Source organism: Pristiophorus japonicus, chromosome 5, assembly GCF_044704955.1.
Source record: "Pristiophorus japonicus isolate sPriJap1 chromosome 5, sPriJap1.hap1, whole genome shotgun sequence".
Classification (NCBI taxonomy): Eukaryota; Metazoa; Chordata; class Chondrichthyes; family Pristiophoridae; genus Pristiophorus; species Pristiophorus japonicus.
Window position 1 is genome coordinate 131,545,343 of NC_091981.1, and position 16,232 is coordinate 131,561,574.

The 16,232-nt window shown below is 46.8% G+C and overlaps 1 protein-coding gene across 1 annotated transcript in view; it reads right to left on the reverse strand.

The window, feature by feature from the left end:
• The window catches only part of LOC139264459 (dynein axonemal heavy chain 11-like), a 679,414-nt gene that overhangs the window by 614,711 nt on the left and 48,471 nt on the right, over positions 1–16,232 (reverse strand). Inside the window, exons 7-8 of the mRNA XM_070880970.1 lie at positions 10,672–10,905; positions 6,184–6,351 (exon numbers count right to left, since the gene is read on the reverse strand). Of these exons, the coding sequence (XP_070737071.1) occupies positions 6,184–6,351; positions 10,672–10,905 (402 nt within the window). The remainder of the gene's footprint in view (positions 1–6,183; positions 6,352–10,671; positions 10,906–16,232) is intronic.

The following is a 16,232-nucleotide window of genomic DNA, read 5'->3' on the forward strand; positions in this document are numbered from 1 at the left end:
CTGAAGGGTGCGTGCAGTTTTGGTTTCCATATTTACGAAACGATATACTTGCTTTGGAGGCAGTTCAGAGAAGGTTCACTAGGTTGATTCTAGAGATGAGGAGGTTGACTTATGAGGAAAGGTTGAGTAGGTTGGGCCTCTACTCATTCGAATTCAGAAGAATGAGAGGTGATTTTATCGAAACGTACAAGATTATGAGGGGGCTTGACAAGGTGGATGCAGAGAGGATGTTTCCATTGATGGGGGAGACTAGAACTAGAGGGCATGATCTTAGAATAAGGGGCCACCCATTTAAAACATGAGAAATTTCTTCTCTCAGAGGGTTGTAAATCTGTGGAATTCGCTGCCTCAGAGAGCTGTGAAAGCTGGGACATTGAATAAATTTAGGACAGAAATAGATAGTTTCTAAAACGATAAGGGGATAAGGGGTTATGGGGAGCGGGCAGGAAGGTGGAGCTGAGTCCATGATCAGATCAGCCATGATCTTATTGAATGGCGGAGCAGGCTCGAGGGGCCATATGACCTACTCCTGCTCCTATTTCTTATGTTCTTATGAAAATGTCTAACTATCTAGGCACAGCATAAGATGTCTTGCTCCAGCAAATTCCAGCCTGTTGTGTTCATCTGCTCCTGTGGAACTTCAATACCCAGAATGTCCCACAACAACCCATGTCACATAACAAATGTGCACTAATGTGAAATGGGCAACCAAGGAGCAGGAATTTGGACTGGCATGCACTTCACAAAATCCCTATTCAAATTGGACTTCTGGTCTGTATTCTGCATAATCATTTCAATCGGTAATTTAATGTTAATTGCATTTAAATGCATACAGGTGCAAAATCCGTGCACAGCTTGCCCATAAATGGTAGGCTAACACATTCAGGCCTCATCCAGGAAGGTACTTCTTAAAGGAGAGCGAAGTATTTTTGGTTGCTGCAAAAAATTGCTTAAATTGATATTGCAATTATTGCTTCTCGTGCTTGAGCTTTTGAAGTGGAAAAGAAGTATAAAAAGAATGTGAAGAAGGTGCTGTAATATTACAAGCAGACCCTCCAAATCTGCCATGACCCATGTAGCTGTGCTAGCAGATCCAGGCACTCCTTTCAGATAACTTTGTAAGTTGAGGTTCACCAGGGAGGTAGTAATATAATGCCATCTCTGCAAGCTAAACTGCAGACCGTCTCAACCACAAGAAGAGCACCGGCAGTGGCTGCAAGGGTAGCCACCACCGTGAACTTTTATGCTTCTGCATCCTTCCAAGCTATCTCAGGGGACATCTGCAACATCAGTCAATATACAGTGCATAGACTCATCAAGCACATCAGTGAAGTTTACCAGGACAACCATCTTCATCATATTTCATGGGAATGTAATGGCATTGCAATCTTTCATGTAGTGGGATTCCCTAATGTCCAGGAAATTATGATGGAATCCACATAACCATCAAAAAGGTAAAAGTAGGAACGTTTTTTTCCACATAATTTGGAAAGGGTGGGAAGTGGTACCAAGAAAGGCATGCAAGACTCCCAATTCATGCTGCGCAGTATCAGTTGTAGACACGAGGAGCTGGATTTTCGGCTTTTAGAATTTCGAGGCGCAAATTGCGGCAGTGCACAAAAGTTTACGGCGGGAAATAGTCTGTGCCCTGGTCAGGAATTTTCGGCAAAAAGTGATCTGGAGGAGCATCGGTGTTCAGTCAAGCGTTGCACAACTGACATTGTGCGCCGGAGCCAAAACTTTCGGCGTTGAAGGTGGCGGCCATTTTGTGCATGTGCATTGAATTTTTTTTTCCCTCTTGGTTTCTTTTCCGGTCGCAAATGCAAATGCAGGGCATGTCAGCTTCCTGCTCGCATGCGCATTTAAACTGGCCCACTTCAGCGGAGATGGAGGAGCAGGACGGAAGGCAGCATGCTAGGCGCTTCAGCCAGGAGGTTAGTGAGGTCTTAGTGAGCACGGTGGAGGAGAGGTGGGCCTCACTCCATCTTGCAGGGGGAGCCAGACCACTCCCTCCTGTGTTTAAGAGAATATGGAGGGAGGCTATATAGCGCACGATGTGTCTGCTGCAGACACTTTGCCCAGGACTGGGACATAGTGCTGAAAAAAGTTCAAAGACCTCACGAGGATCGTCAGAGTGAGTACCATTGCATGCCTCCATGACTTGTAACATTAATCTCACACACTATGTGAAGTTTTTCATTTATCTGGTCCCTCTCAACACTCAGTGGGGTACCTTTCACAATGCATAACAAAGATGAAGGCTTACTTCAGCACCCATCGGCTTATAATGATCGATGCACATCATTTGTATCATTAATGTTGTGTATCTGTAAAGCATGCACTCCCATATTCCGCCACCAGGGAGCTCATCCCCTGAAGTCCCAAGGGATCCCAGCATCCCTTGGAAGCACTGTATATAAGCCGGCCCCCCAAGGCCTGTTCCTCACTCTGGAGTGTCTTATTAAAGACTGAGGTCACTGTTACTTTAACCTTTCTGTGTGCAGCCTCATCTGTGTTAGGAACACAATAATTAAGATCGTCCCTCACAATACACTCCACCTGCTCCTATTGCTTTCTGAAAGATCACTTACAACCCCCATGTTAGATACCTGTAACCTGCGAATACATACTGATGAAGCACATGCAAGATCCAAACAGATTGAACAGAGGCCTCTAGAACATTTGCACATTCTACTGTGGTAGGCATATGTGGTACAACAGCAGAAGACTCTTTCTGAACCCTTCCTATTTTTCTCTTTGCAGTCGAAGTACTCCCGCAACAGGAGGGAGCAGCTGCGGACAGGCTGGGCTCCGCTTCAAACAATTCTTCGGACGGACGTAGAGAGGGTCTTTGTCCTTCTTGGAGTCCCAGCTCAGACGGTTGCCGGGGGCAAAGCTGACCCCCTTCAGGTAATCAGAGTATGTAAATGGATCGCCGACTGAATACACTGCATTGCGAGATATTATGGAGTTGCGGCGGCCCTCAAATGAACCTGTGCTTTGCCACCTTCCTCATGTCACCCTGCCCTGCTGCTAACCATTCATCTGTTGTTTTCTACTTCCAGATGACCAACCAGAGGTGCCCCATCCCTTGAAGGAGGCCTCCACTTCAGGCACTGGAGGACACTGCTCCGATGGAGCATCCGAGCCCACCTGTTGCCCCATCCGGATGAAATACTTCTGACAATGATGCTGACTTCCCGGGGTTTGAAGATTCAGAGGCTCCTGGCCCCAGTGGCGTACAGCAAAGCAGTGCCGGGCTGGAATCCCATAGGCCATCTCTCCGGAGGGTGAGTCAGTAAAGTCGGTCTACTCACAGACAGCAGACATTGAAGTGGACCTGGTGGAAATATCCAAGGAAACCACAGTGATACACCATGACCTTATTGATGCATTGGGTCGGCTCCCAACGAGCATTGACAAGCTCACTGCGACTGTTGCGGAGGCAGCTTCGCAGATTGTCATTGCTAGTCGTGAGTCCAGCGAGGCCACCATTGCCCACACAAAGAGGCTGGTGGCCTGTAGAAGCAACAGTGGAGTTCCAGAATGTGTGCTGCGTACCCTTGATCACACCGCAGACTCGAGCGTATCACAGGCACAAGCTTTGCTTCAGCTTGGGCAGGTGATGGAGTCCATATCTGCTTCCATACTCTCTGCGTTCCCCACTGTCCCACGAGGAAGTGATGGTCAGCATGTTAAGTCGTAAACATCGTGTTCCAGTTGCTAAGGCCCGTCGGAGAGCAAGTGGCTCCAGGGAAATGGAAGGTGGTCTCATTCCTCAGGATGACAGCATTCCGGCTCCCACCACTCACTCTCCAACCATGCACCATACACGGTTGACACCCCTGCCACCTGTGACTGGTAACACCGAGGAAGAAGCACACCATTCGAAAGCCGGATCTTCCAGGCCAGGAGCTGGTCCAGTGCGTCTCCATTGTCTGCACCCCCCCGACCACCCACCAACACAGCAGCCCTCCAGTAGCTATACTGTATGCCCCGAGGCCTCATTGAGGAGGAGCAGCAGGCATGGGAGGGGGTTGAAGGGAAGGCGGGGGGGGGGGGGGAACGGTCTGTCCAAGATCCACTAGGGATGACAACAATTCATTGTCCCTTTAGATGTTGCTCACTGCAGGAAGCATTTTTTTCTCTTTAAATGTTGTTCACTGCAGGATGCAGTTTTTTGTTACTTTAGATGTTACTGATTGTAGGGATCAGCTGTGTGTCCATAAGAGTTTAACACTTGTATAATTTAGGGTTTTGTGTGGGGATGGAGGGGAAATTGAGACTGCTCAATGTTGGTAAAAGTGTTGTTTGACCTTTGACATTGCTGTCTTGTGTTTCATTTGCAGAATCAGTTGTAGAATATCCAGCATGGTGGCATATAGTCGCGAGGCAACACTCAAACCTCCCCTGCCCTGTTCAAGCAACTCGTCAATGATGAGCATTGGCAATGCCTGTCCCTGCATCATGGCTAAGTTGTGTAGCATGCAGCACACGACAATGAACTCGGAGACTTGCTGAGGGGAGTATTGAAGGCTGCCTCCAGAGTGGTCCAAGCATTGGAAGCGCTGTTTAAGCACGCCAAAATTGTCTGTTCAGTGATGTTGCTGGTGGCTGCATGGCTGTCATTATAGCACTGCTCGGATTCTGTGGCAGGGCTCTGGAGGTTATCATGAGCCAGGTGGCCAGGCCGTATCCTTTGTCCCCAATCAGCCAGCTCTGACCTTGTCTTTGTCGCTGAAACATTCGTGAGACACTGCTCTCACGCAAGATGAAAGCATTATGTGTGCTCCCTGGATAGCAGGCATTGACCGTGTGTGTGGTCGCAGACCAGCTGAACATTTAGGGAGTGGTATCCCTTTCTGATAAGGGAGAACTCTGTGTTGCTGCTTGCAGGGCGACTTGAGTAGTCAGTGGCACCCTGATCCTTGGGGAAGCCTGCAAATCGTCCAAACCCTACAACCCTCTCATTCTGGCTATCCTTGCACCTTGTCACCTGGTGACTGCAGCAATGTGCAGCGTGCTACAAGATGCTTCATATGTCCCCTGCTGCTGCCTAGATGGAGCCGGAAGCATAGAAGGCCATCACCATTGTAACCTTCACCTCGACGGGCAGCACAGTCCTGTTGGCACTGGTAGACTGTAGATCTGCCTGTATGAGCTGGCATATCTCTGTCAGCACTTATTTTCTGAAGCGCAGCCTTCGAACGCACTGCGCATCTGAAATGTAGAGGTATGAGTAATGTTCCCTGTAAACCCATGGAGGAGTAAGGCCTCCTCCCCAAACGTCTGCGACCTCTTCGATTCCGTTGTCCACCATGGAAAAGAACCCTTCTTCCAGCTTGAAGCCACCTGCCAATGGCAACTAGCATGATTTGTTGGCGAACTAGCATTGTCCCCATTGAACTCTCTTACTGATCTTGAAAACAAAGGGTTAAGTCACATAAAAGTGCTGCTTTAAACTAGACTCACAGTGTTTGTTCTGCGCGCAACCGTGGCAGTCACCAACAACTGCGATACAAAATCCTCCAGCCTCCCTTTAAATACGCCTCCAATTGCGCCTGCTGCACCCTGGGAGGGCTTGTTTTTTTCTGTCGAGTCCTGGCGTGGCCACTAAATCAGCTTTTATGGCCGAAAGTTCCACCCGGGGCGCTAGCGCAGCCTTGCACGACGATTGACGTCATCATGATGGTCAAAACGGAGGGCGAGGCGGTAAGTTTTTGCGTTGCCGCAAAACAATGGCCGAAACTTCCGGCCAGGAGCTAAATCCTGGATGCCCTGTTTGATGCCCAGAAACACCATTTACCGCCCTGCTGTGGCGCGAAATGAGACGCAAATTAGTGGAAAATCTAGCCCTAGTTTTCTTATTTTGTACAAATAGAACCAAAAGCAAAATTAAGCAAAAAACAGAATAGCCAAAAATATGAAATAAATCAGATATGAAATAAGTTATAGCACCGTATTTCAAAATTTTAAACCATAGGCCTCAAAGTTCTGATGGGGTTCTCCTAATCTACCACTTCGACAGAACCCCAGTCATTTCTCCGAGGGTTTTGCTGTCCTCATCCCAAAGTTATGGTGGTACAACAAGAGAATCCCCAAGGAATGCCAGGCCACAGCATTTAAAAGAGTGAAGTTTCACTTTTCACCTAAATCTGATCAAGGACAAAATATTTCCTTTACCATGCTTTTGTAATCCAAAGGATCATAGTTGCTTTCCTTGAAAACGTTACAGCAATCCAAGAACTCATTGTTCATTTTAGAAATTTGTTCACTTAGCATTTTTCCCTTCATGCCACCAAATTCCAGCTTTTCCAGTTTTTGGAATTCTAGCATTGTAGCAAACAAGTCCTGCAATAAAAAGAAACAGCATCACTAACATTTCATGTTGAACAAATGGACATGAATATTCATGTCAGTAAAAGAATATCAGTTGATCATAGGTATGTGCATGTGTGTGCATGTACACCTGTGCATTTTTATGTGAGCAAGAAAATGTGTATTTTCGAAACTGTGAAAATATAAATATATATGTAAAGAAAGGTGAGAGATAACAAAGTATTCTCTAGGACTTAAATTATACCTGAGTTTATTCTTTGTTGGAAGTTGTTATAGCTAGCTGATGATGATCTGAGGTAGATTAAAATGTTTCCTCTGCTTTACCATTTAATTTTGCACATTAAATTTCATCTTTATTCCTTAGCCCAACCATATCATCTGTCTACAGCCTTTTGAATATTCTCAAATACCTGTAAACTAGTCACCTAGATATCTAACTTGCTGTCATTAGCAAATTTGATATTGAATTTATTCAAATGTTTATGAATAAACTACAGAGAAGCCAAAACAGATTCCAATGGAATTTTGTAAATAATTATGCCCCAATCTCTATTGTCCATTTATTATTTACTTTTACTTGCTTGACGATTTTCAATTCAGCTATTCATTTAGTACAGCTTTTATAAAAGCCTCAAATAGCTTTTCAATATCACTCTATATTGGGCCTAAAGCCTCATTGACATGACACCAGCGAGGTATGCACACCAGTTGGGTGTCCCCAAGTAGCTTGACGGCCAGTACAGTTTGAATTTCTGGTCCTGCATCACCGGCACTGGCCCTCAACTGAGTCCTAGGAAATTGGGTGAAGTAATCAGGAAGGAGGGGGAAACCGGGCGAGGGAGTCCAGAAAGGGGGACGGGTGGGTGTGACACAATCGGTGAAGGGGTGGGGAGACAGGATGGGTAACAATTGTGAAGTAGTGCCCCTGGGAGTAGTACTCCTACACCCTGGGAGGAGTACTCCTACATCCTGGGAGGAACACTCCTGGACCCTGGGAGGAACACTCCTATACCTATGAGCTCTTCATTCAGGAAAGCATTTTTCAACGAACATACATTTTTGGTGGACCATGATTTTCTGAATGCAGCAGGCCCAGTGCTGGTTGCATTCAGGAGAGCCCAACTTGCATATGCAATGGGCCTAGGCCTGTTTCAGACACTGGCTCTACATGCCTCTTTTTCTATCTTCACCAATATGTTGGCGGCGAACCTCCAGCATGTAATGCGCGCCCTGCCCGCCATAGTGTAGAGTATAAAAGCTGATAAGTCCTGCTACAACTGTACAGGGTATTGGTGAGGCCTGGAGTACTGCGTACAGTTTTGGGCTCCGTATTTAAGGAAGGATATACTTGCATTGGAGGCTGTTCAGAGAAGGTTCATGAGGTTGATTTTGGAGATGAGGAGGTTGACTAATGAGGATAGGTTGAGTAGGTTGGGCCTATATACATTGGAGTTCAGAAGAATGAGAGGTGATCTTATTAAAACATATAAGATGAGGGGGCTCAGATGAGTGAGAATACTTCCACTCATCGGAGAAACTAAAACTAGGGGACATTGGGCCCAAATTTGGCCAGTACAGATTTCTGGCGCACTCACCAGAGGTGCGCCACTTTTGTAGAACCCCAAGGGCACCAAAAATTTTAGGGCCAAGTTTGGCCGCTCCCCAGCCTCTCCTCGATGGTGGCGTAGCGTGGCAACTGGATTTGGGGGCAGAACCAGTTCCTGCCGCTGAAAACAGTGCTGGGACCTCTGCACATGCACGCTAGAGTGTGCGCGCATGCGCAGTAGCTCTCGCCCCCAGAATCTGTGAGAGTGTGCTGCAGGCTGTGGGAGAGGCCGAAGCATGCCGCCCCTATCCCTGGCCGAATGGGCTCCCTCATCAGCGGCCCGCTGCCTTCCTGAGCCGTGTTTTGGTAGGATTTCCATTTTTTATTTGTTATTGATTGATTGCTTGCTTATTACTTTGGTCTTGGTGCTTTAGGTGCAGGGTTCCTTCTATTTTTTATTTGTTAATTAATTGCTTATTACTTTTTGTGCTTTGTTTAGTGCTTTGTAAGTCTTGGTGCTAGGTGCAGGTCCTCTCAGCTTCCTTGTATATTTTATTTGTTATTGAATGCTTATTTTTCTGCTTTGTTTAGTGCTTGGTGCTTTACAATGTACTTACCTGCGCTGATTTCTTAACTCTCCGCAAGGGTTTTCTGTGCGAGCCACAAGTGGCCACATATGCTGGTTGAAGCTAGTTTGGAGCAACTATTAGCTATCCAAACTGGCTTAAATGGCCAAAACAGGCATAGGCGGCTGGTAATGCCCCCTTTTGAAAAAAAAACGAAACTTTAAAAAAATCCTAACTAACTCACTTACACTGGCGCAAATTAAATGTGCAGAATGGGGATTTTTAAGATACTCCAGAAAAATCAAATTGCTCCAAAAAAAAGAGCAACTCCTGGCCAAATTTGGGCCCTTGGTCTTAGAATAAGGGGCCGCCCATTTAAAACTAAGATGGAGAAATTTCTTCTCTGAGGGTTGTAAATCTTTGGAATTCACTGCCCCAGAGAGCTGTGTAGGCTGGGTCATTTAATATATTTAAGGCAGAGATAGACAGACTTTTGAGCAATAGAGAGTAAAGGGTCATGGGGAGCGGGCAGGGAAGTGGAGCTGAGTTCATGATCAGATCAGCCATGATCTTATTAAATGGTGGAGCAGGCTCGAAGGGCCAAATGGCCTATTCCTGCTCCTATTTCTTATATAATGCTTAGGGGCCCATTTTACGCGCGAAGCCATCGAAGTTCTAGGACTGTATCTTTTAATGCACGTGTGTAATCAATCATTTTTTTTTATATTTCACTTTCTCTCTCCTAATCTCTATCATAAACACACATACTCAGAGCCTCACTAATTTACAAAAAACAGACTCTCTGCCTTTTTGATTAAAAAAAAACATTCAATATAAACTTTATCTAAATAAAGATCTGGAAATTTGTACCTCTAGTTTTTTCAAATTATTTAAAAAAAATGTTGGAGCAGGAACTCTGGCTGGATATTTGCACGGAGGTGGGGAGGGAGCGAGGGGACTGTTTTGAGGTCGGGTTAAAAATAGATGCACTGTTAAAATGAAGGCATACAGCCTCATTAAAGTATTTAAATGTCCAACCCGCCTCCGATGAGCAGATTAGTCACCCGCCCCTCGTCCCACCTCCATTAAAATCAGAAGTGGACGGGTTCAAGACGGGTGGTTCCTGTTTCAGATTTCTGACTTTTTACCCGCCCACCCGAACCAAAGCCACCTGTTTTTTGGGGTTAAGTTCCTCCCTAACAGAAGCTTACGAAAAGTATTCCATCAGTAAAGCTGACGTAATGATACTGATGCATCTTGGAAAATTTGGTATACTGCACATGCTCAGATTGCACAATCCAAAATCAGCTCACAAGGTTACAGCTCCAATCAAAAATTTCAAGTCCAAGACTTGGCTTTTGGAAGTGGCTGAAGCCTTCAAGCAAAAACTTTAATGTAGGCATTAAACAGCACAAAACATAATTTAATGGCTATATTAAATCATTGTAAAATATGTAGTTTCAATTTTGTTGAAAGCATTTTTTTTGGATACTGGAAATTACTTAGAAAAACATTCAGAATACATTTTGAGCAATTTCTGGGAAGCTGGTGGCCAGATTGTGCAACTAGAGTGATTATTACATAGGTAACACCCATTATTAAAGGTGGACTTTATAATGGCAGAAAGCTGACACAAAAAATGTGACAAAAACATGACAACAGGGAGTGAAGTTGTGTAAATGGGAGGTATGTAGATGTAAGATTTTCAATTAGATATGTAGATAGATCATCATCATAGACAGTCCCTCAAAATCGAGGAAGACTTGCTTCCACTTGAAAAGTGAGTTCTCAGGTGACTGAACAGTCCAATACAGGAATTACAGTCTCTGTCACAGGTGGGACAGACAGTGGTTGAAGGAAAGGGTGGGTGGGTAATCTGGTTTTCCGCACGCTCCTTCCGCTGTCTGCGCTTGGTTTCTGCATGCTCTCGGCGACGAGACTCGAGGTGCTCAGCGCCCTCCCAGATGCTCTTCCTCCATTTAGGGTGGTCTTTGGCCAAGGACTCCCAGGTGTCAGTGGGGATGTTGCACTTTATCAAGGAGGCTTTGAGGGTGTCCTTGAAACGTTTCCTCTGCCCACCTGGGGCTCGCTTGCTTTGGGAGCATCGTGTCGGGTAAATAGATATATATGCACTGTTATACATTAACAATTCCTGCAATGTCACATAAGGTTTGCTAGTGTTAAAAGTAATCAGGTAAATAATAAGTTTGTTACAGTTACCTCAAGTTGTAATAGACGGTTAAAAAACCTGTCAAAACGCGTGAAAACCATTGATAATGGGAAGTCCCAGAGTCTGAAATCTTGCAAATTTGTGTAATAGCTTGCCAGCTTTTCTTTGTGCTTCACGAAACAGTTTTTAAAAGCTCTGAAGATTTTCACACATATTTGTACATGTTCCAGGGACTCTTCAATCTCTACTTTCAAAAGTTCCTCTGGTGACAAAAAAACTATGGCCTAGAGGAAGCACATTTACAATGGAAATTAATTTTAAACATGAATACCTACCTACAAATTAGCACATCTGAATATCCAACTTTTAATAACCACCATAATATCAACAGTCTGCTTTTTCAACTTAAATGAAACAGAATTAAAACTTTACCTTTGTTGGGCAAAGATGTTGGCCTAGAAATTCGCGGGTTTACAACCAGGCCCGATTTGAGAAAAAAATGGTGGCTATTGTAGTCCTGCCCGCTACATGCGCGACCCGCGCAACCACCATTTTCAGCTGGGTGGCAGCGCTGCCAATGTGTGCATTCACTATCATTACGGAGACTATGCAGATTGTGACGTCAGTGAGTGTGCAATGTTCACTATGACCGATCAGCCATTTTGGAGTCCGCGCTCCACTTACCGGCCAGTTGTGCAAGCATTAACAAGCAGGAAGGAGACACCAGCAGTAGTATTTAAAGGGATCATCAGCAACAACTTGCAACTGACACGTTTCTTCAGTTTCACTGGCTCTGTGGAACTTTCTGCAACTCTAGCAGCTTTATAAAACTTCTTTCAAGGTTCTAAGATGACAGGGAGTTTTGGGGGCATTTAGAGAAAGCCTTCATTCTTATCTAAAGGCTTCTGTTAAACACTTGCTCAGTCATGGGGGCTTTACTGTGACTCTCCCTCGCACTCGAGTATCTTTAAGACGGAGCGGAGGCAATGAGGAAGAGAAGCTACATGCTGGAGGAGGAAGGCCAGGAGGCCTTACCCACCTAAGGCCATCCGAGAGCACTTCTCATATCCATTTAAGGGAGAAGCAGTGTATTAGGAGGTTTCACTTTACCAAGGAGATGGTCACAGACATCTGCCACCTCCTGCAACCAGATCTGCAGCCTCAGAGCAGGACAACCACACGACTCTCCCAGTAACCCCTCAAGTTCGCCGTGGTCCTCAATTTCTTCGGCAGTGCATCCTTCCATTCTGCAGCAGGAGAAATAGCTAACATCTCCCAGTTCGCCATCCATCGTTGCATCCGGGAGGTCACTGAAGCTCACTACACCAGGGGAAGCGACTGCGTTTTCTTCACTCTGCGCATGTGGCTTTGTCAGGATAGCGGGCACTATGGTCTAAAGCGTCATCGACTGTGCCCACGTGGCTTAGCGGGTGCTGCATAACAGCTACCACAAAGGCTACCACTCATTTAATATGCAGTTGTTGTGCAATCAGGCCCAACGCATCCTGATGGTCAATGCTCGCTATCCTGGCAGCAGTCATGATGTCTTCATCCAGCGTCAGTCCGGTAGGTCAGCTATCTTTCAGCCACCACATCAAACCCGAGGGTGGCTGTTCGGAGACAGGGGCTATCCGCTCAGCACCTGGCTGATGACTCCTCTCTGCAACCCCCCACTCGTGCCCAGCACATAATGAGAGTCATGCTGCCACCAGGAACATCATTGAGAATGATTCATTCTCTGGTTGGCAATCAGTAACTAATGGAGTGCCGCAGGGATCCATGCTGGGACCCCAACTTTTATACAATCTATATTAACGACTTGGAAGAAGGGACTGAGTGTAACGTAGCCAAGTTTGCTGACGATACAAAGATGGGAGGAAAAGCAATGTGTGAGTAGGACACAAAAAATCTGCAAAAGGACATAGACAGACTAAGTGAGTGGGCAAAAATTTGGCAGATGGAGTATAATGTTGAAAAGTGTGAGGTCATGCACAGGTCATGGCAGAAAAAAAAATCAAAAGAGCAAGTTATTATTTAAATGGAGAAAGATTGCAAAGTGCTGCAGCACAGCGGGACCTGGGGGTACTTGTACTTGAAATACAAAAGAATAGTATGCAGGTACAGCAAGTGATCAGGAAGGCCAATGGAATCTTGGCCTTTATTGCAAAGGGGATGGAGTATAAAAGCAGGGAAGCCTTGCTACAACTGTACAGGGTATTGGTGAGGCATCACCAATACTGCGTGTAGTTTTGGTTTCCATATTTACGAAACGATATACTTGCTTTGGAGGCAGTTCAGAGAAGGTTCACAAGGTTGATTCCGGAGATGAGGGGGTTGACTTATGAGGAAAGGTTGAGTAGGTTGGGCCTCTGCTCATTGGAATTCACAAGAATGAGAGGTGATCTTATCGCGACGTATAAGATTATGAGGGGGCTTGACAAGGTGGATGCAGAAAGGATGTTTCCGCTGATGGACGAGACTAGAACTAGAGGGCATGATCTTAGAATAAGGGGCCGCCCATTTAAAACAGAGATGAGGAGACATTTCTTCTCTCAGAGAGTTATAAATCTGGAATTCGCTGCCTCAGAGAGCTGTGGAAGCTGGGACATTGAATAAATTTAAGAAAGAAATAGACAGTTTCTTAAATGATAAGGGGATAAGGGGTTATGTGGAGCGGGCAGGGAGGTGGAACCGAGTCCATGATCAGATCAGCCATGATCTTATTGAATGGCGGAGCAGGCTCGAGGGGCCATATCGCCTACTCCTGTTCCATCGGGCTGCTGAGGCAAGGGTTCTGGTGCCTTGACCACTCGGGAGGAGCCCTGCAGTAATCGCCGGAGCTGGTGTCCCATTTTGTGGTGGTCTGCTGCATACTTCACAACTTGGCCACAATGAGAGCATAGCCCTTGGCACCAGAGGTTGTGGGACCACCTCAGGAAAAGGACAAGAGGGAATATGAGTACAAGGGGGAAGATGAATACGAGGGGGAAGATGAGGACAAGGGGGAAGATGAAGACGAGGGGGAAGGAAGAAGACAGGCAGAAAATCCCCCTTCGGCTGTCCGTGAATGTCTCATCAGACTCCGATTCCAGTGAATCAAACCCCAGATCCCCGTTGCTCAACACATCCCCATCAACCATATCCCCATCATACCATCCCTCTGTAATGGAATATCACAGCATCCTCCTGGGAACAAAGCTGAAATAAGAGCCACCACAAAACAAAGATTCCAAAACAAAATGAATAAATGCATCAATAATCAATTCACAAATACTATATCAACCAATCACCCTTGTGCAATCTCCGAGTGCCCTTTCCGACTCTCGTGCTCCTACAATATGCTCCTCCAGTGGCTGTAACATGGCTGCTGAGTTTCTATGGGTGATACTTCAGATGGTCTTGCTGAACAACCTCGAGCCGCTGTGAACCTAGAAGGACTGGCTATAGACTGCACCACCTCAGCAAGTGCAACAGCAGTCTGGGCGAGCTAGCTGGCTGACAGGCAGCGGCAAGGGTGCAGTGGCAGTGGTGTGAACAGGAATTCTGCCATCCTGAGAGAGGACAGCAGGGTCCTGTTCCACTGACCCACTGCCACTTGCTTGGGGTGGCACCTCAGCATTCCTAGCAATCTCTTGGAGGACAGATTGCTGGCCTGCTGCGACACCCTACAAGCCCCGTTCGACACTGGTAAACCCAGCCACGATGGTAGAAGTCTGAGCTTCGGTGGCAGAAAGCTGAGACTGCAGGACAGCGGTCTGTGTTTTTGCTGCAGCACTAAGAATATGGGTCGCTTCTGCCTGTGCTGCAATGTCAACCGTGACATCGCCCATCACACACACACTACCATGTCTGGGTCGACATGGTCTCTCCTGGAGTTTTCCATCATTTCCACTCTAGATAACATGGGCTCCAAGCTCTGCTCAAAGCCCAGGCCAATGTTGGAGGTGGACTACATAGAAACATAGAAAATAGGTGCAGGAGTAGGCCATTCGGCCCTTCGAGCCTGCACCACTATTCAATAAGATCATGGCTGATCATTCCCGCTACCCCTTTCCTGCTTTCTTTCCATATCCCTTGATCCCCTTAGCCGTAAGGGCCATATCTAACTCCCTCTTGAATATATCCAATGAACTCAGATGAGGTCCTCATCTGAATCGTGTGCAGCAGAAAGCATGAGAACTCACTCTTCAGGGAACTGGCTGTCGAACTACCCTATCTCCCTGTCCTTGCTGCAGCCAACTCGTGCCCAGTGCCTCACCCTGTGCAGATCCCGCTGGTGCACTAGCCTCTAAAGTATGCACAGTGCCAGTTTCTGAGCTGGTGTCTGCAATTGTCAGATGTAGTGACACTGGTTATCTGAAAGCAGAAAGGCACAACAGTCAGGTTGTGGTGAGCTGTGGGGGCGGTGTGAGGGCAAGATAGCATCAGCAACTTGTAAGTGAGAAGAGATTGTGGGTTGAGGGGGAAGTGGGATGTCGGAGGAAGAATTAGGAATAACCACACCGTTATTGTCCCCGAGGGTTTCAGCTTCGCCGTTTGCCACAGCCTCAGTGACTTCCCCTCCAATGATGTTGAGCACACTCTCCTCCAGTTCTCTTAAGGCCTGTATTGCGGATTGCCCCGCCTGTCTGCCGATGCTTCCGGCAATTGTGTGCCGCCTTAGCTTACAACAGAAAGGGAAGTGTGTGAGTGAGTGAGGTGCAATGTGTTTGGGTGATGTGCCTGCCATAGCTGAATAGCTAACAGTTCATGCAAGGTGTGAGCTGTGGATGTGAGTATTGCAGCAATGGTAAGGTTGTGATGGTGAAGTGAAGCTCTGATTATGAGGTTTGAGTGGTGAAAGGTAGAGACTGTTGGTTAGTGAGTGATGGGGGTGTGGTGCATTGAGGAATTTGTGAGGCTTGCGGTGCAGATGGTGAGATATGGCATTTGCTGAAGCGTTCATTGACCTGCTAAGAGGTCATTAAATTTCTTGCAGCCTTGGATCGAAATCCTGGGGACCACACTATGGCCATCACGGAAGCAGATATCTTCTGCCATAGCCTTCTACATGTATGGGGCGATGACTTCCTATTGGCTTGCGGGAAGAGGACAGCCCACCTCCTCCCCACGGCCACCACCAATGACTCCAGTGTCACATCTGAGAGAACTATGTTGCTCTCTCCCTGTGCTGCCGCTCAGCCACCTCTTCCTAAATCAGTTCTGCTTCCAAGTGACGCTCCAAATGGAATGACAATGAGGTGTTTCTGCATCAAAGAACCTCAGCCTAGAAATTGGGTACCACACCGGCGGTAACACTCGCGAGGCGTGAGACTTTGCGCCAGGCGCAGAAAGTCTTGCCTCTCAGGAGAAATTGGGGTTACCAGATCCGAAAGGAAGTGGAGCGCTTGGGGCGGGGCGCATGGCTCATCAGCGCCATGCATTGGGCCGCGAAGCGCTGCCGCGTATGAGGGGCTGTTCCCTGAATTAAGGGGAAGGGCTTATGCTGCATACTCTACAAATGGGAAGCCACCTACCTGGACCATCGAGGAGCGGGGGTGCCGAGCTGAGCAATCGCGGCACCAACCCCTCGACTAAATCGGCACCGGAATGGGAGTTTGTTCCAGCAGCA